Below are 22,477 nucleotides of genomic sequence, written 5' to 3'. Positions count from 1 at the left end.
TGGTCCCAGGGGACCCGTGGCTCTCAGAGTGCTCCCAGCGCTGATGGCCTTGGCCACCATCTCTCCCTCTTGGAATCTGAGAGTCTGGGCCACAAAGTGACCCTGCCCACCTGAGCCTGCCGTCAAATTTCCTGGGTCTAAGACCACGTGCTCTGTGACCTTGAACCAGCCCTGTAACCCCTGAGCTCCCAGAGTCCCGCATCTCCCTGGCCAAGCGCCCCAGGCTTTGGCATCACCGACTCAATGGACATGGGTTTGAGCAAATCTCGAGAGTCGATGAAGGACAGGGAAGCCTGGCATGCTGCAGTCCATGGGGTTGTAAAGAGTCGGACACGACTGAGCAACTGAACAACAACCCATCCTCTTCCAGCAAGCTGCTCCTCCCTCACCCCTGCATCCCAAATCCCCTTCTCCTCATTCTCAGCAGAGATGGGGGTCCACTTTCACTCAGGAGGAAACCAAGCTGGCTCTGAGGGGCCGTTCTTTGATCAGGATTTGAACTCGGGTCTTACTCTGCCCGCCCACTACTGTTCTCAGTCACACTCACCCAGAGTGTGCACCGGAGGCTTGTACACACTCCCTTGGAGGATTTATCACTCCATGAGCAATGCAGTTACTATCCGAATACTTGCAGAGGGCCCACTGCCTGCCAGGCACCAGCTCTGGGGCATTGGGGCCAGAGCCCTTGTCAAAACAGGCCAGACCCTTCTCTCACGGGGCTCACAATCTGACCTGGAAAGACATTGTAAAAATAAAATAAAACAGTGGGCAGTGCTCTGAGGGAAAAAAAGAAAAGAGGAGTAGGGGCCCATGAAGTGTTGCTATTTTATGTGAGGTTATCAAGGAAGGCCTCTCGGAGGAGGTGCCCTTTCTCAGGAGAAACCTGCAGACAATGAGGTGGGAGTTTCAGGCCTGCCAGAGATGGGCCAGGTGGAACTGGGCGTGCAAAGGCCCTGAGGTGCAAGTAGTGGGGGAGTTCCCATAACAGAGAAGCCAAGGCCACTGGCGCAGGGAGCCAGGAGGAGAGAGCGGGGAGTCCGGCACCCCACTGGGGTCCTAGAGGCCATGGGGAGGACAGGTGCCAGTGTCCTTGCACACCTGCGTGCGTGTGGCCACCCACATCCCGCCACGGGAGCCCCAGGAATCCCAGAAAACGAAAGAAGAAGCGGAGCCCTCTCTGCACGCTCCCTGCCCCCTCTTGCCACCTCCCCCCCACCGCCCTCCGCGACAGAGGCGACTTCCTCTTTCCAGCCAATTTAAGTCCCAGCCCCTGAGCACCCCAGAGGAGAGGGTGCCGCGCGCAGCCGAGCCATGGGGGACCACTTCATCCGCCACATTGCCCTCCTGGGCTTCGAGAAGCGCTTCGTCCCCAGCCAGCACTACGTGAGTACCGGCCGGGAGCGCCCCGCGCGTGGGGACAGACCTGGGGGTGGGTGGGGGGCGCACGTGCGGGTCCCCGCACAGCCCCGGCGCTCCCGGCCCGAGGGCAGAGGCTGCAGGGTTGTGGCCGAGGCTCCGGGTCCCCGGGGCTCAGGCCGCCCATCCAGGGCCACAGTCCCTGTGAGCCCTTCAGGTGATGCGCGCCGCGCCCCCCCAACCCCAACTCCCTGCTCTTCACGCCAGCACGTGTCTCTGCCAGCCCCTCTGGGAGGGGTTCCCGGGAGGGCGCGCTGGTGGTGATCAGTTACATCAGAGTCACGGCCCCTCCTGTAGGGTGACACCACCCCGGGACTCAAAGAGTCCCCCCTCTTGCCCCGGGAGAACTGGGGAAGTGTTGGCTCGGACCCAGCCACCCCATCCATCACAGGGTCTCCAAACCCAGAGGAACACCAGAGAGGGATCCACCTTGTAAACTGGCGCGGGGGCTTCATTCAGAGTATATGCAGAGCCCTTTCGTCTTTTGTTAACTCTTAATTTTGAAATAATTTCAAATTTACAGAAATGTTGCCCCTGCAAAATGCCAATTACTCCAGCATTCCTTCACAGACATTTTCTCTCTGAGTGTCTCTCCCTCTGTTCTTTTGTCCCTCCCTCCCTTTCTCTCTCTCTGAATGTGTATTTCTGAATCGTTTGACAGTTATTTGGAGACATTGTGCTTCTTTACCCCTAAATATTACAAGTGTGTATTTCTTAAAACCAAGAACGTTCTCTTACATAACCAAAGGTGTCGAAATGAGGAAATTAACCTTGATAAAACACTACCATCCATCCCACAGACAGTATCAGGATTTCGGCAATTGTCCTACTTGTCCCTCGGCAGGGACGTTTTTTCAGGCCCAGGATCCAATCCAGGTTATCCTATGTATCTGCGTTGCCTCATCTCTTTGGTGTTCTCTGACCCGCATCAGTCTTAACCAGTCTTTGTCCTTTTCAATTTTGACTTTTTGAAGGCATGGGACCAGTTATTTTGCAGAACGCCCCTCAATTTCGGTGTTTCTGATACTTCTTAGGGACTTTCCAATGGCTCAGTGAGTCAAGAATCCTCCTGCAATGCAGGAGACACAGGTTTGATACTTCCTTAGATCCCAGTGTCTTCCCTGATAGCTCAGATGGTAGAGAATCCTCCTGCAATGCAAGAGACCCTGGTTCGATTCCTGGGTTGGGAAGATCTGCTGGAGAAGGGACAGGCTATCCACTCCAGTCTTCTTGGGCTTCCCGTGTGGCTCAGCTGGTGAAGAATCTGCCTGCAATGTGGGAGACCTGGATTCGATCCCTGGCTTGGGAAGATCCCCTGGAGAAGGGAAAGGCTGCCCACTCCAGTATTCTGTCCTGGAGAATTCCATGGACTGTTTAGACCCTGGGGTTGTGAAGAGTCGGACACGACTGAGTGACTTTTCACTTTTCACTTTAGATCTCAATAATTCAAGGACACACCCCGGAAGTGAGTCTGTTCTTCTCTTTGATCCCATCAGGTGGCAGTTGATTTTTAGTTATTCTTACATTAGTGATGTTTGATCACTAAATCCTAAGTGTGTCCTCCAAGTTTCTCTGCTGTGAAGTTACTGTTTCCCCCTTTGTAATTCATAACTGGGCTTCCCTGGTGAGTCAGTGGTAAAGAATCCACCTGCCAATGCAGAAGATGTGGGTTTCGTCCCTGGGTCTGGAAGAGATCCCCTGGAGAAGAAAATGGCAACCCACCCCAGTTTTCTTGCCTGGAGAATTCCATGGACAGAGGAGCCTGGTGGGCTGTAGTCATTGGGGTCGCAGAAGAGTTGGACGAGACTTAATGACTACAACAAGCAACCAAATTAATAACGAACCCACGGGGGAGGTTATGGAAAGCTATGTGAGTGTCCTGGGCCTTACAGACACTGGATGACTCTTGCTTGAATCAAATGACTATCATGATTGCCAAATAATGATTTTTAGACTCTACTGGTCCTTCTGCATGCATTAGTTAACATTTTCCTGTAAGTGTCTTCCCCTCTTCCTTATCTATGTCTATATGGATCCGTGGATTCAGTGGGTCAGAGTCCATTACTATCAGTACTTATTTTGATGCTCAGAATGTTCCAGATTTGGTGACTGGGAGCTCCTTCAGGTTGGCCTCTGCGCTTTTTTTTTGATATATCATGTCATTCTTTGAGCACATCATTATTATTATTTTGGAGAGGGCACCAGAATTCATTCTTATGGTACAAGATGGTCCAGCTTAACCTGGCCTGTCTCAGCCCTAGGCCTGGACTGAACTATTTCACTAAAGAAGTTCTTTAGTGGGAGTGATGTTAGAACCCAAAATCTGGAAGCTAGGTGCGCTCATTGCCACCAAGGTGTCATGGCTCGTGACTGCCTTTTCAGGGGACAGACGGGGAAATAGCCGTGTCCTATCATTCTTGCCTCTCACCGTTTTGTATCTGTAGCTCCTTTCTCTCACTGTGGGAGCAGTGGGTCCCGAGGAGATTAGTGTTTCACTCCTCTGCTCAGTTCTAAAGTAAACATAAATTTGTTTCAGAGTAACTACACCCATGCCACTATTAACAATAAACCTACTAACCTAATAAGTCAAATTTAAATTTTCTTTGCAGTTCTTTTTTTTTTTTTTTGCAGTTCTTTTTGTCCTTTAGGACTGAGAATAGTGACAGCACTGTACTAAAAGCTACTTGGAGTCTTTTCCATTAAAAAAAAAATAGATTATTACCCATTTTATATACTGTTAAGTTCATTTGGTTTTCTTTGCTTTCCATTTTAAAGTTAAAAAATCCTTGTTGGTTTAATTTTATTTCTAAACATATAAAATATTAGCAAGTTCACCCATTTAAAGTGCACGGTGGTTTTTGGTATGAGTTGTTCAACTCTCACAACTATCTAATTTTTAGAGTATTTTAATCTTCCCCAGTGGTAGCTATTCTTTTTTTATTCCCCAATATTTTATTCTGAGAAACTTCAAATATAGAGAGAAATTGAAAAAAATTTTACAGCAAAACAAAACCAAAAAAATCTAACCAGTCATATGCTCACCATCTAGATTCTTCCATTCACGTTACCTGTAGCACTTGTTTTATGATGCAAACCATCCATCCACCCATCAATCTATCTTTTTTTTGATGCACTTCAAGGCAAATCACAAATATCAGTACACTTTGCCCTGAATATTTCAGCATGCATATCACAGCTAGAGTTAAGCATTTGCTTATAGTTTTTTCTCTTTTGATGTAAAATTTGTGTAGAATGAAACCCACAAATCTTGGAGATACATTTACTGAGCTTTGACCCTGGGAGTCCCTACAGAACACAAACTCTCATCGAAATGTTGACCGTGACCTTCACTCCATCTCTTGTCCCAGTCATTCCTTCCCAGCTCCTAGAAGCAACTATTTAAGGTGTCTTCTTCCACCTTGAATTAGTGTGGTCACTCTAGAATGTCACAGACATGGAATGGTATGTAGCTTTTCATGCCTGACTTCTTGCATTCAGCACAGTGCTTGTAAGATTCATCCACGTGGTTGCAAGTATCAGTTATCTGTTCTTTTGTGTGGCTGAGTGGTGTTCTTTTAACTGTTTTTGCCGGTTTATTTTTCTGTATTGAGTTTTGTTTGTTTGTTTGTTTTATATAATGGCTTTTTTTTTTTTTTTGGATATTGGAGAAGGAAATGGCAACCCACTCCAGTATTCTTGCCTGAAAAATCCCATGGACACAGGAACCTGGTGGGCTACAATCCATGGGATCCATATGACTTAGAGACTAAACCACTACAATTCTTCTGTCATATGATTAACTCATGTGAATTGCACAATTCAGTGGTTTTCAGCACATTCACAGAGTTGCACAATCATCACTACAATCTGTTTTTTTTTTTAATCACCCCAAAGAAATCCTATTCCCAGTCAAGCCTCAGCCCCCTCTCCCCCTAACCCCGCCCGGCCACGGGCAACCACAAATCTACTTTCTGTTTCAATAGATCTGTCTCTTCTGGACATCTCTTTTTCTTTTCTTTTTTATTTTGTGGCTGCGCCCTCGGCTTGTGGGATCTCAGTTCCCTGACCTAGGGCTGAACCTGGGCCCTCGACAGTAAAAGTGCAGAGTCCCGGCCGCTGGATCACCAGGGACTCCCTGGACGTTTCATATAAATCCAGCCACACAACATCTTACGCTGTTGTGTTGCGTTTTGTTATCTGAGCCCAGCCCTTTCAGCATCTTACCTCCCGTTAACTCTCACACCAGCCCTAGCAGTCCTACTTTTTGGAGTTTACTTTTACCTCCGTCCTACCTACTTTTACCTCGAGTTTACAGAGAGGAATTTGAGTTAATCTGAGAGAGTTAATTTGCCCTGGGGTCCAGGAACTTGGTGCTCTTTCTATGGCCCAGGGTACCCCAAATAGCACTCTCCCTCCCACCCCCAGTCCTGTGGGTTTCCACCGTGGGTGGGGGGCTGCCCAGACACATGCTTGAACAAGGTCCCCTGCTCCTGCCTCCCCCCAGGTCTACATGTTCTTGGTGAAATGGCAGGACCTGTCTGAGAAGGTGGTCTATCGGCGCTTCACTGAGATCTACGAATTCCACGTGAGTGCCGTGTGTGTGTGTGTGTGTGTGTGGGCGTAAGGAGGAGACACCACGTCCAGCCCCAGCTCTGCCTTCGGGGAGGGAAACTTAGAAACCCCCTCCCCTCCCAGCCCACAGTTAAGGGGGCATTTTTTAAAAAATTGAGGTAGAGTTGACTTACAATGTTGTGGGCATTATTTTTTTTTAATTTAAAGAAAACATTTAAAGTAATTTTTATTGTGAAAATATACGTAACATACACTTACCATTTTGCCTATTTTAAGCGTACAAGCCAGTGGCATGAAACATGTTCGCTATGTCACACTATGATCACCACCATCCATTTCTAAACATTCTCATCTTCCCAAACCAAAACTCTGCACCCACTCCACAGGAACTCAAGGGGGCTGTCTCTAGGGTCCTCCTGCTTGCTCTGTGCCTGCAGGGGGATGTCATCCCAGGAGCTTGCTCTTTCACTCACGGTCCCTGGCCTGATGAAGACCTTGGTGGACTGGAAAGAGGGTGGATAATCCTGATACCCATGGAACCTGGTCTTCTTGCTTTGTGGGTACCTGTTATCACCAGGATTTACATGGGAGAATCCCCCAGGGTTCTCAGCACCAGAGGCTGTTTGGACAAAATTGGGGGGAGCTTATGGTGGGGGTCACAGTGTGTGGAGCTTGGCTGCTGGGTCCTGGTCTAAGACATGGAGGGGCCACAAAAGCACTTCTCTTATTTGAATTATTTAAAGTGAAATGCAGATAAATATGAAGAAAAACTACATCCAGCCTTGTACACCAGCACCTGGAATCACAGCTGATGTCACTGGGCCGTTTGCACAAGGCTTTTAGATAAAGGAGATGGGGCGGCTTAAGAGGGAGGGGATATATATACACATATTTAAATGTTTAAATATATACATATAATTCTGGGCTTCCCTGGTACCTCAGCGGGTAAAGAATCTGCGGGCAATGCAGGAGACCCTGGTTCAATTCCTGGGTCGGGAAGATGCCCTGGAGAAGGGAAAGGCTACCCACTCCAGTATTCTTGGGCTTCCCTGGTGGCTTAGTCAGTAAAGAATCTGCTTGCACTACAGGAGACTGGGGTTCGATCCCTGGGTTGGGAAGATCCCCTGGTGGAGGAAATGGCAACCCACTCCAGTGTTCTTGCCTGTAGAGTCCCCATGGGCAGAGGAGCCTGGCGGGCTACAGTCCATGAGGACACAAAGAGTCAGACACGACTGAGCGACCGAGCACAGCACAGTTAAAATATAATTATGACTGATCCGTGTTGTTGTGCAGCAGAAACCTACTCAACATTGTAAAGCAGTTATCCTCCAATTAAACTTTGTAAGAAAAGATAAAGGAGATAAAGCATTGCAAAAGCAGTGGAAGCCTCCCTTCATCTCAGAGCCCATACCGGCTCCTATCCTTCATGGCTACACACACACCACACACACACACACACACACACACACACACACACACACGCAGCTTAGGAACAACATACGGTAGTGTGGAGCGTGCATTTTCTGAGGTGTAGGTAAATGCCAACAGTGTGCCTTTTGCCTGTTTCTCAGTCTTATGACCATCACTGGGTTACAATTTTGATGATACATTGTGGGGCTCCATCTCACCTATTTAAACTGTTCTATTGTAGGATTAGCAACTCCCCCTTGCTTTTTTTTGTTTTCCTTTTTTTTTTTTTTTTTTACTTTTTGGCCATGCCACGTGGCATGCAGGATCTTAGTTCCCTGTTGGGGGCTTCAACCCACATTCCCAGTAGTGGAAGCATGGAGCGTTCACCACTGGACTGCCACTGAAGTCCCAGGATAAGCCCCTTTTATCACCTAGTGGACTCATTAATTCATCCAACCACTATTTATTGAGCACCCGCTAAGTGCCAGGCACATTCTTCTTGATTGGTAGGCAATGCTGCTGAAAGGTATAAGAAACAGGTGCAAATCCTTGCCTGCCCTTGTAAACCGTATGTTCCAGTGGAGAAGTCAGGATAACAGACAGACAAACAAATGAGTGATTTCTATAGTGTGTTAGATGGTCCTTAGAAGGAGCAAAATAGAGCGGGGGGGGGGGGTGGGAAGGGTGGGAGGAGGAGAGGCAGTTGTCAGGAAGGAGGCCTTGTGAGGGGGAGATAGCTGAGCAAGGACTTGAAGAAGGAGAAAGAGGGAGAGAGTGAGCTATTGATCTGCGTGTAGGGGGAAGAATGGGGATAACACATGCAAAGGCCCTGGGACAGGAGTGGGCCTGGAGCTTCCGAGAGTGGCTGGGGCAGAGGGAGCAGGGGCATTGTGATGGCAGGAGAAGTTTGCGCCGGCAGAGGCAAGTCACATGGCACCGTGTGGAACAACGTGGCCTTTGTTTCCGTTCTGAGTGAGTTGAGCGGCAGGGAAAGTTCTGAGGGAGGGACGGAGGGAGAAGAGGAGAGACAGGATACAACTTGGGTTTAAGAGGATGCCTCTGGATGGTGGATTGAGGACAGACCAGGAGAGAGGGGGCAGTGACCTAAGAAGGTTGTAATAATCAAACCAGGCAGAAGTGGGCGTAGTGAAAAGGATCAGATTCTGAACAGATTTGGGGAGCAGAGCCAAAAGGATTGGCTGGTGGGTTGGATGTGAGGCGGGAGAGAAAGAAGAATTCAGGATGCCACCAGAAGCTTCTTTCTTGCTGTTCAGTCACTAAGTTGCGTCCGACTCTTTGGACTGCAGCTCCTCGCCCCAGCGATTAGGAAGTATTTAGGTCGTGTCCAATTCCGTGCCTTTACAATGCTCTAATAAAACGATGCCTCCATGTCTGCTTTTCTGTCTAGAAAGGCTTAAAGGAGATGTTTCCTATTGAGGCGGGGGACATCAACCCAGAGAACAGGATCATCCCGCACCTGCCAGGTGAGGAGTGGGGCTGAGTCACCTGGGTGGGTTCCCCTGCCCCGGTTCCCCTCATCTGCCCTCTGATTGTCCCCTCCACTCCCACCATCTCCGGACTTGACCTTGCAAGTATGCTCACTGGTCCTCTGGTGTCCTTCCCTGGTCCCGCCAGCCCCGCGGTGGTTTGATGGGCAGCGGGCGGCCGAGAGCCGCCAGGGCACTCTTACCGAGTACTGCAGCGTGCTCATGAGCCTGCCTGTCAAGATCTCCCGCTGCCCACACTTCCTCAACTTCTTCAGGGTGCGTCCCGACGACCTCAAGCTCCCCACAGACAGCCGGTGAGTGGTGGGAGAGGGAAGGGTGGTTGGCTCAACCTGGAGAGGGCAGGGCTTTCCCATGTTACACAGGAAGAGCCTGAGGATCAGAGAGGGCAGGCGACTTGCCCAAAGTCACACAGCGAGAAAGCGAAGGAGGCAGGATTCCAGCTCAGAGGGACACCCCCAGCATCCCTGCCAGGCTTCTACCTGCACCCCTCTGAGCCTCAGGATGCTGGGGGTGGGGTGGAGGACGCACTCTGGGCTGGGGGTCCTAAGTCCACCGTCCTTGTCCTGGCTTTGCCTGGCCTTGGGACCTGGAGGCTTCTGAAAGCAGCTTCCTCAACTGTGACCCAGTGGTGAGGGCCGGATGCAGCAGTGGGTGCCCGGGAGAGTGCTCATAAATTGGGAAGTGCGGAGCCCCCGAAAGGATATGGGGCTTGGTGGCCTCTGTTCATTCCTGAGCATGTCTCAGGCCCCTCCTCTCCTTTGCCACCTCATTCTCTGCCTGCCCTCTCCCTGGGGGTCTCCTGGACACAGGGCCCTCCATGGACGGCATCGGATAAGCTGAGTGAGATCTCAGGGGAATGTGCTGCCGAAGGTCCCTCTCTCTGTCCCTCTCTGGTACTGAGTGCCAGGGGATGCCTGGAGGGCAGGCTTTGCCATAGACAGACAGCAGCACTCCAGTTAGTGCTTCTGGACCCCTGAACACACCTCTGGTCCCAGGCAGGGCAGCTCCCCTCAGCCCCTGGGGGACAGGGCGCCCACCCCCAGTTGGCTTCTCTCTCGAGGCTCCAGCAGAAGGGAGCTGGCCTACAAGCCTTCTCCTCTGGGTCTGCAGGAAGCTGGGCAACCCCCCTCAGGCTCCAAACAGCTCCTTCTTGCTTCAAAAGCCCTTCCTCCCAGTCTAGCCGCTCCCTTCGCTCTGCGGTGGACCCCATTTCCCACGTTCCTTTTGGGAACTGTCTCGGGAAGTTCTTCTGTAGGTCTGTCCTGAGCATTCCAGGGGGAAGCCCAGTGGTCTAACCCAGACTGTTCTCTGCTGCAGGGTGAAAAAGCCAGAGACATACCTGATACCCAAAGATGGCAAGAGCAACACTGCGGGTAGGAGGCTGGGGGCAGCCCAGCGTGGTCACCCTCAGGGACTGTTGACACGATCAGGGACCCTGGGCTCGGGGTATGCAGGGAAAAGAGCAGGAGATCAGAGCAGCTGTGAAGGGTCTTGGCGGCTGCACTAAAGAGCTGGGGTCTTGGGACTTCCCTGGTGTCCGGTGGCTAAGACTCTGCACTTCATGCAGGGAGTGTGGGTTTGAGCCCTGCTTGGGGCACTAAGATCCCACATGCTGTGGGGCATGGCTAAAAAGTTAAAAAAAAAAAATAGTTGGAGTTTTTGGAGCCCACCTCTGTGGCTGTAGCGCCAAGCACAGACCCTGGCTCCGGACAGCCCAGGGAATGTTCTGGCTGAATGAATGATCAGATTTGGGGGCAAAAGTGGCCTTTAGTGGCCCAAATACACTCAGATTCTAAGGTACTGGGGATTAGGGCTTCAATATATGAATCTGGTGGCGGGGGTGGATACAAGTCAGAGCTTAACAGGCAGCTGCAGCATCACCTGGGGGCTGGTTAGAGATACAGACCGTCAGGTCCTACCCGAGACCTATGGAATCAGTGCTTGTGTTTCAGCGAGATCCCGGGGTGATTTGTTTGCACATTATAGTTTTTTTTTTTTTTAATTATTTACTTATTTATTTGGCGCCACCAGTAGAGGCATGCAAACTCTTAGTTGCAGCATGTGAGATCTAGTGCCCTGATCAGGGATCAAACCCAGGGCTCCCTGGAGCATGGAGTCTTAGCCACTGGACCACAAGGGAAGTCCCCTGTGCACATTAATGTTGAGAAAGGCTGCTTGCAAACCTCATCAAATGAGAGAGAGCGTGTGTAAAGCGTGCGGCCGGTGTCTGGCACACAGTAGGTGCTGAATAGGTGCAGGGCTGTGAAGCCTAGCTTGTCTCTGCTGCTTTCCAGTACACACGGTGTGTCCACCCCCGGCCTGTCTGGAGCTCGGTGGGGACAGGACATCAGTTCCTGTCCTGGCGATCCACCCAGGGCCTGCAGGGGAGAGCCGGGAGGAGGTGCCCACCGTGTCCACTCACCCTCCCCTCCCTCTGCCCAGACATCACCGGCCCCATCATCCTGCAGACGTACCGCGCCATCGCTGACTATGAGAAGGGCTCGAGCTCCCAGATGGCGCTGGCCACGGGCGACGTGGTGGATGTGGTGGAGAAGAACGAGAGCGGTCAGCTTCCTCACCCTGCCTGGACCTCCCCCCCCTGGTGCCTGGGCCCCCGGCCACAAGCCCCCACCAAGGCTCTGCCCCCTGGGGAACAGCCTTGGGCCTCTTCCCCACCTGGCCCACAGCGGGGCTCTGACTCCTTTGGGGGCCCTGACTGTCCTCCCCACACTGGGAGGGGCAGGGTGCAGAGGTGGGGGGTGGGGGTGGTCACCCTCTCTCTGAGAGTGCGCCCCCTGCTCTGGGGGTCTGCACACATTTGAGGCCATGATGGAGCATCTCTGCCGGGATACAGCCGGGTGGGGAGGCAAACTTCTCATCACGCCTGTGAAGTGGACTCTGAGCTGTAGTTCTGTGGTCCTCCATGTACCGGTGTGTGTGATTTTAGCATGCAGTGTGGTGAAGGTGACAGGCTTCCCACGTGGTTCAGTGGTAAAGAATCTGCCTGCCAATGCAGGAGATGCAAGAGATGCGGGTTCGATCCCTGGGTCAGTACGATCCCCTGGACTAGGAATTGGCAACCCGCTCCAGTATTCTTGCCTGGAAAATTTAATGGGCAGAGGAGCCTGGTGGGCTACAGTCCAGGGGGTCACAAAGGGTCAGACACCACTGAGCACACACACACACATAATCAGTCTGAATGCGAATGTTGCATGTCTGTGTGTCTGCATCTGAGTGTCCTCACCCCTCCCCACCCGGTGATGGCTGAGGGAGGCTCCCAGGCCTGCCCAGACTTACTGCCCCGTGTCCCTGGCACAGGCTGGTGGTTCTGCCAAATGAAGACAAAGCGCGGCTGGGTCCCAGCGTCCTACTTGGAGCCCCTGGACAGTCCTGATGAAGCCGAGGACCCAGAACCCAACTATGAAGGTGCCCGCTGCCTTCCCCAGCTGCAGGGGTGGGAGGAGGAGGGGAAGGGGCCCAGGGATATTGAGGAGCCAGAGTGACTGCTTTGGGGTCAGACATGACTGAGGGCTGGGCAGAGACAGAGGCAGGGCTGAGACCCCAGAGTATAGGTTGGGGTAGGAGGTGGTGCCGTTGGTCAGGACAGGGGGAACCAGGAGGTAGAATAGAGGAGAGAGGGTGATGAGGTCAATCTGGACACGTGGTGGCTGTCAGCCTGGGGCTGGGTCCAGTGGGAAGTGGCACCGTGAGCCAACCTGAGTGTCAGGAAGGAGGGCTGCCTGGAGGTGGGGGTATCATGGCTGACTTAGAATGGGAAAATGGGCAGCCTCTGGGTTGGAAGGGGCCTGTGTGGGGTTTGATAAAAAAATGTTTTGGTTGCCCATATCTTCAAATATTAATAGAAAGAGTTTACAATTTTATGTGGATTTGTGGCTCCTCTTTAAAAACTGGGCAAGATGTGTATATAGGGCTGGCAGCCCCACATGTGAACAGTGGGCTGGAGTGATGGCTCAGGTGCCACTGGATGGATCCTCTCCTCCGCACTTCCTGTCTGGCCACTCCTCGTGTGCAGGTGGCTGGCCAGGTCTCTGGGGTCATGGGAGCTCCTGGCCTCCGGTGTGGATGGTGGTGGGTGGGAGTGGGCGAGCTCCCCTGAGTAGGGCAGGCAGAGGATAGAAGTCCAGGGTGTCCCCAGGAGGAGTGGGGAGAACTGGAGCAGATGGTGTCCTGAGCTCCAGCTGGAGGAAGCCCCAGGCCCAGAGAGGAGGGGAAGGGTGGGGAGCCACGTGCTGGGTGGACCTTCGCAGCATGCCCCTCCCCCTCCAGGTGAGCCCTACGTCACCATCAAAGCCTACACTGCGGTGCTGGAGGACGAGATGTCCTTGGAGGAGGGTGAAACCATTGAGGTCATTCATAAGCTCCTGGACGGCTGGTGGGTCGTCAGGTAGGAGAGTCGTGCCCCCTCTCTCTCCCTCCCACTGCACCTCCTGAGAGTCAGCCTGGCCCAAGACTGGACCTGTGATGGCTCAGTGCCGACCTGACTGTGACTCTGGGTAGGCCACCGCCTCTCTCTGCGCTGTTCCCATTTTGGAAGCAGACTGCTTCCATCCCAGTCTGCTCGTATCGTGGGGTTCAGTCTCCTTGTCTGAGTGGGCACTTCTTTCCTTTGTGACTTGGGGTCATGTCCCCTGACCAGTCCATCTATTCATTCTCCAGTAACACAATTGATTGTGTTAATTATTATCTTTTTAAAAAACACAATACCATTTTAAAAGGATTTATCATTTACTTTTGGCTGCTCTGGGTCTTTGTTGCTGCATGCAGACTTTCTCTAGCTGCAGTGAGCCGGGGCTGCTCTTCGTTGCGGTATATGGGCTTCTCCTTGCAGTGGCTTCTTGTTGCAGAGCACGGGTTCCAGGTGCTCAGGCTTTAGTAGTGGCGGATCAGGGATAGAACCTGTGTCCCCTGCATTAGCAAGTAGATTCTTAACCACTAGACCACCAGACGAAGTCCCTGAATGAATTATTATATTTGACAGCTGCTAGAACAGACCCTGTCATCCCTTTTCCTTTTAAGTCCTTGTAATTTTCACCAGTTCGTTCCTTCAAATGAATGTAAGAATACTAGTTTTTCCTGATTCTGGGGAAAGCAGAGTGCTGGGGTCTTACACACGATTGCCAAATCTGGAGTCACAGTGCCTGTCTGTGACTCCCATGAGCTTGTGGCCACAACACCCCCCATCAGCTTGGCCCTCCACTGAAGACTTTGAGGCAGGATTTCTCCAACTTTTTTATTTTTATTGGTGAAAGTTGTTTTACAACGTTGTGTTAGTTTCTGTTGCACAGCAAAGTGAATTAGTTTTTAGACTCAAATTCAGTGAACCCCCATCATGCACTCCTGAGACAGTATTTGTGATTCTCCCACCAGCCAAGAAGAATGGGTTTTACTGAGTGAAGTCTGTATCATGCAAAGGCTACTGTTTTGTTTTTTTTTTGTTGTTGTTTTTTTACTCCCAAATGTAGTAGTAAGAATGGGAAGAAAAATCTTCTCAACAAATGGTGCTGGAACAACTGGATATCCCTGGGAGGGGGCGGTGGGAAATGAAACTTGACCCTGGCTCACAGGGTCAAATAAATACACCTTTATTTGGGATGGATCGCAGGTTTTACCAAGCACAAAACCGCAAACTAAGAAGCTTTTGGAAGAAAGCATAAGGGAACTTGTCGACTTGGAAGTGGGCAAAGATTTCTTAGGACACAGGAGACCATCACCTTATATAAGAGAAAAAAGGGACAAATACAAGATCGCAGAGGTTTCACAGCAAACACCTGTCCTGGGAGAGCTGGATCTGCTAATTGGCTCCGCTTCTCGGTGTCACAACTAGGAAGGCCTGAGTCACACCCATGAGGAAGTCGAGGCACACAGGTGCAGGGGCTGGTGCTAGCTGCTGTGTTTGCAACCTCCCAGTGGCCTTGACCCCAGATGACCCTAAGGGACCCTTGACCCCATGTCTGAGGCTCCATCCCCTCTCCTGGCCGGCACTGCTCAGACCTCAGCGGCTGCCTCTGTTACAGGAAAGAAGATGTCACAGGTTACTTTCCATCCATGTTCCTGCAGAAGGCAGGGCAGGACGTAGCCCAGGCCCGAAGCCAGATCAAGAGCCGGGGGGCGCCGCCCCGCAGGTGAGCAAGGGTCCTGGGGGCAGTGGGGGCAGGCTGGGCGGGGCTGAGGAGGGTGTACCGCGGCTTCCCTTTGTGGGTCCAGGCCCTACGTTGGCAGTGCTAGGGCGGGGGCTGGGGGGAGGACGGGGCCCTGGAGTGCCCTCCTACACTGTGGGGCCGGCACAAGGGCAGCAGGGAAGCACAAGGGAAGCAGGGCTGAGAGATGGAAGTGGGGGCACCGGTGCCCGCCGTCCTTGGGATGGCCCCTGAGGGCTGGGGCAGGCCGGAGGGCTTCCTGCGGAGGGGGTAGGCTGAAGGCCGGCGGGGGAGGGAGTGAGAAATGGGCCTGGGCTCTGAGTCAGGGCAGGGGGTCCGTGTCGGGGAGGGGCAGTGGCCTTCATGGCTATCGGGGCTGGGCAGGACTCCCTCCACCGGCTCCATTTCCTCGGCCTATTCGTTGGACCCCAGGGCTGGCCGTGAGAGTCCCCTCGGGTAGGGCGGCGGCAAGGGTGCGGACGCGGGGCGCTAACTAAACCCCTCTCCTGCTGGACCCAGGTCGTCCATCCGCAACGCACACAGCATCCACCAGCGGTCACGGAAGCGCCTGAGTCAGGACACCTATAGGCGCAACAGTGTCCGTTTTACGCAGCAGCGCCGCCGCCAGCGGCCGGGACCTCAGAGTCCCGGGAGCGCCCTGAGTGAGTGCGGGCCGGGGGCTGGGGGCGGGGCCGGGCGGCGGAGGCGGGGCTGTGATGGAGGCGGGGTCTGGGGCGGGGCCGGGCGGTGGGGGCGGGGCCATGAGGATGGGGGCCGAAAAGTGAAGCGAGGCGGTGCAGAGCAGGACGGGCGGGCCTCACCTGGTGCTGTCCACCCGCAGGGGAACAGCAGCAACCCGAGACCGAGCGCCCCAAGCCGCAGCCGGCCGTGCCCCCGAGGCCCAGCGCAGACCTCATCCTGCACCGCTGCAGCGAGAGCACCAAGCGGAAGCTGGCCTCCGCTGTCTGAGGCCGCCCGCACGTGATGCTCTCCCCACCCCCAGCCCCTAAACTTGTATATACGTGTATAGAGCCTGAGGCTGGAAGCCCCTGGCCGCGCCCCACCTAGCTGTTCGATACCCTTAATAAACGTTGCTTGGAGGGGACTGATGCTTTGAAAAGTCGCGCCCGCGGGCAACACCCTTGATATTTCTAGACTTAGGACTGGAGGCTGTGAGGTCTGTTGGGGAAGTTGCAAGAACTGAGGTCCGGCTGCATACTTCTCTGGCCTTGGCCAAGACCAAGTTTGCACAAGGCCAAGTGCAAGAGGAAGCGCCAGCTTCCTCTGGCTGTTCGCCTGGACAGACTGCCTGCTTGAACTCTGGCCTCACTGCAGAAGAGTCCTGAAGAAGAGTGGACACAGTGCATAGCTGGGGTGGGGCCGGGTGGTCGGGGTGCGGGTCAGGGCTGTAGTTGGCTTTGCGTGTACACTTTGATTGCCAAAAAACCCCCTGTAATTTAGGTTTAGGGAAACACACACTAGATGTAAAGCTATACCATAAACTTAAAGGGAAGAAGTGGAAAAAGACATTCATGCAAACAGAAACTGCTGGAGTAGCTATACTTAGAGAAAATAGACTTTGTAACAAAGACTGTAATAAGACACAAAGGCATTCCATGACAATAAAGGGGTCAATCCTTTATAAGGGGATATAACATTTGTAAATATTTATGCACCCAACATAGGAGCACTAACATATACAAAGCAAATATTAACAGACCCAAAGGGAGAAACAGACACCAATACAATAATAGGAGGGGACTTTAATACTCTGTTTACATTAATGGACAGGTCATCTACCCAGAAAATCAGTAAGTGTTTTCCAAGATAAATCATTTATTGGATTGCAAAACAAGTTTTAACAAATGTAAGAGGATTGAAGTCATATTAAACATTTTTTTCAGTCATGGTGGTATGAAACTAGAAATTAATTACAGGAAGAAAACTGGAAGACTCGCAAATGTGGAGATTAAACAAGTTATAAACAACCAATGAGTCAAAGAAAAAAATCAAAAGAGAAACAAAAACACCTTGAGACAAATGAAAACGGAAGTGAAACATACCAAAACTTATGAAATGCAGTAAAAGCAGCTCTGAGAGGGAAGTTCATAGCAATAAATGCTTACCTCAAGAAACAAGAAAAGTCTCAAACAACCTAACTGTACACCCCAAGGAACTAGAAAAAAAAGAAGAACAAATGAAGCCCAAAGTTAGTAGAAAGAAGGAAGGAACAAAAATTAGAGCCGAAATAAATGAAATAAAGACTGAAAAGACAATAGAAAAGATCAATGAAACTAAGAACTGGTTCTTAGAAAATATAAACAAAATTGACAAACTTTTAGCTAGATTCAGCAAGAGAAAGAGAGGACTCAAATCAGAAATAAAAGAGGAGATGTTACAGCTGATACCACAGAATACAAAGGATCAGAAGGGACTATGGACAATTATATGCCAAACTAGACGAAATGGATAAACTGGGCAACCAAGAAGAAATGGATAAATTGCTAGAGACATACAATCTACAAAGCTTGAACCATAATGAAATAGAAAATCTGAAATGAAACAGACCAATTGCTAGCAAGGAGATTAGGAGTTTGAATCAGCAAAACAAACAAAGAAACAAAAAACTCTCAACAAGCAAAAGTCCAGGACCAGATGGCTTCACTGGTGAATTCTACCAAACATTCAAAGAACAGTTATTATAAGATCAATCTTTATCAAACTCTTACAAAAAATTTGTGAGAGGGGGAACTCTTTCAAATGTGTTTTACGAGGCCACCATTACCCTGACAAAGGATGTCACAAAACAAGAAAATTACAGGCCAATATCTCTGATTACCCTAGATAGAAAATTCTTCAAAGAATATTAGCAAACAGAATTCAACAATACCTTTGATCACACGGCATGATCAAGTGGAATTTATTCCAGGGATGCAACGATGGTTCAATAATCAGTCAATGATACACCATATTAACAACATGAAGGCTGAAAATCATATGATCATCTCAGTAGATGCAGAAGAAGCATTTTACAAGATTCAACATCCATTTATGACAAAAATACTCAACAAAGCAGGTATGTAGGGAACATACCTCAACATAGTAAAGGCCATGTGTAAGGAGTACATAGCTAACATCAAATTCAATGGTGAAAAGCTAAGAGCTTTTCCTCTAAGATCAGGAACAAGAAAATGATGTGTGCTCTCACCACATTCATTTCTCAAAAAAAAAAAAAAAATTAAAAACAGAACTACCATATGATCCAGGAGTTCCATCAGAATTATATGAAGAAAATGAAAACACTAAAAAAAAAAAAGAAATCACTAATGCAAAAAGATAACTGCACCTTGAAGTTCACTGCAGCATCGTTTACAATAGCCAAGATATAGAAACAACCTAAGTGGCCATCAGTGGATGACTAGATAAAGAAATTGTGGCATAAATATAAAATGGAATATTATTCAGCCATAAAAAATAATAAAATCTTACCACTTGCAACAAAATGAATGGCATTTGAGGGCATTATGCTAAGTGAAGTCAGGCAGAGAAAGACAAAGAGTGTATTATCTCTCTTATATGTGGAATCTAAAAGGCAAACAAAAAATAACATATAGAAAACAGGCTGATGGCTGTAAGAGGTGGGAGGTGACAAGGTAGAAGAAATGGGTGAATTGGTTATTTATTTTAGTTTAAATAAATTGAATAAACATGTTTTTAAACTGGCAAATATAAATAGGAGAATATAATTGATCTTGCATTCCAGATTTAATTGACAATAGCCATCCTGGGGTGATTGCTAAGGCATAGAAGGGGCACAGAAATTTGAACGTTTACCCAGTTTTCCCTCTCTGAGAAACAGTGGAGGTCTTGGCTAATTTAAGAGCTGTGAATATTCAGTGAAGGACAATAGCTTATCAAACACACAGAGAACTGTAATTTGGCTATAGAGACAGGGTGCCTCTGATTATTCAGAGAGCCTGCCCAGTTAGGGAGTTGTACCAGAAAGCAATTATTACCACCCATTCCAGCACTGCAGCTGGCCCAGGGCCTTCACATTTCTGCTGATGGGTCTTTCTCCAGATGCAAAGACAGTACAGTGCAAACTAGAATTGCAAATCTTATAAAAAACAGAGTTGGACCTTAAAGAAATCTGACTGCCGAAGAACTGATGCTTTTGAACTGTGGTGTTAGAGAAGACTATTGAGAGTCCCTTGGACTGCAAGGAGATCAAACCAATCAATCCTAAAGGAAATCAGTCCTGAATATTGATTGGAAAGACTGATGCTGAAGCTGAAGCTCCAATACTTTGGCCACCTGATGCAAACAGCTGACTCATTAGAAAAGGCCCTCATGCTGGGAAAGACTGAAGGCAGAAGGAGAAGGGGACAACAGAGGATGAGATGGTTGGATGGCATCAACGACTCGATGGACAGGAGTTCTGAGCAAGCTCCGGGAGTTGGTGATGGAGAGGGAAGCCTGGCATGCTGCAGTCCATGGGGCTGCAAAGAGTCAGACACGACTGAGCGACTGAACTGAACTGAGCTGACTGATAGAAGACAGCTTGTCCCCAAGGCCGTGGGACGCATGGAGCGCTTCTGTTCCTATGTGGGAAGCGGTATATGAGTGAGGCTGGACAAGGCTGGTCACTTAAGACAGAAGTCAGTTTCTCCCAGTCTTGGCTCAGTCATACAAGTGATTGTGATGGTCAAGCCACCTGGTCCCAGGACACTCTACAGGTCAAGAAGGAACCTGGGGACCTTGGCAGTTGAATCAAAGTAAAACAGTCCCATGAATAGCGCAGCCAACAAAAGCCAGCCCTGGCTGAACGCTGTGGTCCTCTCCCTAATACTCAATGGGCTAACCACCAGGGAGCCACAGGTGACAGGGATGAGCAGGGCTCTAAGACGGATGCCTCCTAGGTCTCCACAGACGCATGGTGGCTGCTTAGAAAAGGAAGAAGAACATGGACTTCCAAGTCATGCGGAGCCGGGATTGAATCTTTTCCTGGCTATGTGGCCTCAGGCAGGCCATTTCATCATTCTGAGCCCCAGCTGACTGTCTGAAAACCTGGGGGCTGGTATTTCCTGGCAGGGTTTGCAGGACCATGCCTCTTATGCTGAGTCAACTTCTGCTCTGGTACATCAGCAGCCGGCCTCCCGAAACTCCCACTGTGAACCAGTCCGGAAGTCACCGGACTCACTTCCCAGGAAGTGAGCCTCGGACCCACCTGGACCTGCAGTCAGCCTCCTAAGGACAGGAACTGCCCAGCGTGGGTCATTCCTGTCTGAGGACATCCATCCAGGCCCCAGCTGGGGCGGGGTCCCCTCCACAGGGTGACCAGTTGGAGGCTGGTCTCTCCTCCCGTCAGCTTCCTTTAATTTCCATCAAAGCCTTTTCCCCCATTGCTTCCTGGATGCATTGTCAGGTAGGATCTCCAACCCTCTTGTACCCTAATCAGATTAATTCCTCCAAATCTGGAAAGTATTCGCAATTTCGGGTCACTAATTCCAGCAACTAATAGATACTAAGAACACATATCTCTAACTTTATACCTATTCAGTTCAGTTCAGTTCAGTCACTCACTTGTGTCTGACTCTCTGCGACCCAATGGACTGCAGCATGTCAGGCCTCCCTGTCCATCACCAACTCCCGGAGTTACTCTAAACTCATGTCCATTGAGTTGGTGATGTCATCCAACCATCTCATCCTCTGTCGTCTCCTTCTCCTCCCACCTTCAAACTTTCCCAGCATCAGGGTCTTTTCCAATGAGTCAGTTCTTCACCTCAGGTGGCCAAAGTATTGGAGTTTCAACTTCAGCATCAGTCCTTCCAATGAATATTCAGGACTGATTTCCTTTAGGATGGACTGGGTGGATATTCTTATAGTCCAAGGGACTCTCAAGAGTCTTCTCCAACACCACAGTTCAAAAGCATCAATTCTTCAACGCTCAGCTTTCTTTATAGTCCAACTCTCACATCCATACATGACTCCTGGAAAAACCATAGCTTTGACTAGGTGGACCTTTGTTGGCAAAGTAATGTCTCTGCTTTGTAATATGCTGTCTAGGTTGGGCTTCCCTGGTGGCTCAGAGGTTAAAGCGACTGCCTGCATGTGGGAGACCTGGGTTCGATCCCTGGGTCGGGAAGATCCCCTGGAGAAGGAAACGGCAACCCACTCCAGTATTCCTGCCTGGAGAATCCTATGGATGGAGGAGCCTGGTGGGTCCATGGGGTCGCAAAGAGTCGGACACGACTGAGCGACTTCATTTTCACTTTCTAGGTTGGTCATAAATTTTCTTCCAAGGAGCAAGTGTCTTTTAATTTCATGGCTAGAGTCACCATCTGCAGTGATTTTGGAGCCCCCCCAAAATAAAATCTGTCACTGTTTCCACTGTTTCCCCATCTATTTCCCATGAAGTGATGGGACCAGATGCCATGATCTTTGTTTTCTGAATGTTGAGCTTTAAGCCAACTTTTTCACTCTCCTCTTTCACTTTCAAGAGGCTCTTTAGTTCTTCTTCGCTTTCTGCCATAAGTGCGGTGTCATCTGCATATCTGAGGTTACTGATATTTCTCCCGGCAATCTTGATTCCAGCTTTGTTTCATCCAGTCCAGCATTTCTCATGATATACTCTGCATATAAGTTAAATATGGCAGGGTGACAATATACAGCCTTGACGTACTCCTTTCTGATTTGGAACCAGTCTGTTGTTCCATATCCAGTTCTAACTGTTGCTTCTTGACTTGCATGCAGATTTCTCAGGAGGCAGGTCAGGTGGTCTGGTATTCCCATCTCTTTAAGAATTTTCCAGTGTGTTGTGAGCCACACAGTCAAAGGCTTTGGTGTGGTCAATAAAGCAGAAGTAAATGTTTCTCTGGAGCTCTCTTGCTTTTTCAATGATCCAACAGATGTTGGCAATTTGATCTCTGGTTCCTCTGCCTTTTCTAAATGCAGCTTGAACATCTGGAAGTTCACAGTTCACGTACTGTTGAGGCCTGGCTTGGAGAATTTTGAGCCTCACTTTGCTAGCATGTGAGATGAGTGCAATTGTGCAGTAGTTTGAGCATTCTTTGGCATTGCCTTTCTTTGGGATTGGAATGAAAACGGACCTTTTCCAGTCCTAGGCCACTGCTGAGTTTTCCAAATTTGCTGGCATATTGAGTGCAGCACTTTCACAGCATCATCTTTTAGGATTTGAAATAGCTCAACTATTTCACCTCAATCCTATCACCTCCACTAGCTTTGTTTGTAGTGATGCTTCCTAAGGCCCACTTGACTTCGCATTCTAGGATGTCTGGCTCTAGGTCAGACAATCACACCATCGTCATTATCTGGGTTGTGAAGATCTTTTTTGTATAGTTCTTCTGTGTATTCTTGCCACCTCTTCTTAATATCTTCTGCTTCTGTTAGGTC

General features: G+C 50.0%; 2 protein-coding genes across 3 annotated transcripts in view; one reads left to right on the top strand and one right to left on the bottom strand.

The window, feature by feature from the left end:
- Nucleotides 1-1,241: 1,241 nt before the first annotated feature.
- Nucleotides 1,242-16,169, top strand: NCF1 (neutrophil cytosolic factor 1). Of its 2 annotated transcripts, XM_043455356.1 has the most exons (11): nt 1,242-1,383; nt 5,921-6,001; nt 8,807-8,882; nt 9,034-9,199; nt 10,224-10,279; nt 11,349-11,471; nt 12,225-12,332; nt 13,194-13,311; nt 14,942-15,049; nt 15,584-15,726; nt 15,906-16,169. In XM_043455356.1, exons 1-11 carry the CDS (start codon nt 1,312-1,314, stop codon nt 16,031-16,033), a joined length of 1,179 nt encoding a protein of 392 aa, XP_043311291.1. In that variant the 5' UTR covers nt 1,242-1,311; the 3' UTR covers nt 16,034-16,169. The 2 variants fall into 2 exon arrangements, with proteins under 2 accessions (XP_043311291.1, XP_043311294.1); XM_043455359.1 differs by lacking the exon at nt 1,242-1,383 and having other exon boundaries at nt 8,811-8,882.
- The window catches only part of LOC122432984 (general transcription factor II-I repeat domain-containing protein 2), a 57,768-nt gene continuing 49,437 nt past the window's right edge, over nt 14,147-22,477 (bottom strand). The window contains exon 16 of the mRNA XM_043455354.1: nt 14,147-14,932. Within this exon, the coding sequence (XP_043311289.1) occupies nt 14,913-14,932 (20 nt within the window). The 3' untranslated portion in view covers nt 14,147-14,912. The remainder of the gene's footprint in view (nt 14,933-22,477) is intronic.

This window comes from Cervus canadensis, chromosome 32 (genome assembly GCF_019320065.1).
Source record: "Cervus canadensis isolate Bull #8, Minnesota chromosome 32, ASM1932006v1, whole genome shotgun sequence".
Taxonomy (NCBI): domain Eukaryota; kingdom Metazoa; phylum Chordata; class Mammalia; order Artiodactyla; family Cervidae; genus Cervus; species Cervus canadensis.
This window is presented reverse-complemented; position numbering and strand designations above follow the sequence as displayed.

What these genes read in the sequence shown, in the direction of transcription:
- NCF1 (XM_043455356.1), top strand. Translation starts at nt 1,312, where the DNA reads ATGGGGGACCACTTCATCCGCCACATTGCCCTCCTGGGCTTCGAGAAG. An exon ending in GATCATCCCGCACCTGCCAG is followed by an intron (nt 8,883 to 9,033) that starts GTGAGGAGTGGG and finishes TGGTCCCGCCAG; the next exon opens with CCCCGCGGTGGTTTGATGGG. An exon ending in GACGGCTGGTGGGTCGTCAG is followed by an intron (nt 13,312 to 14,941) that starts GTAGGAGAGTCG and finishes CCTCTGTTACAG; the next exon opens with GAAAGAAGATGTCACAGGTT.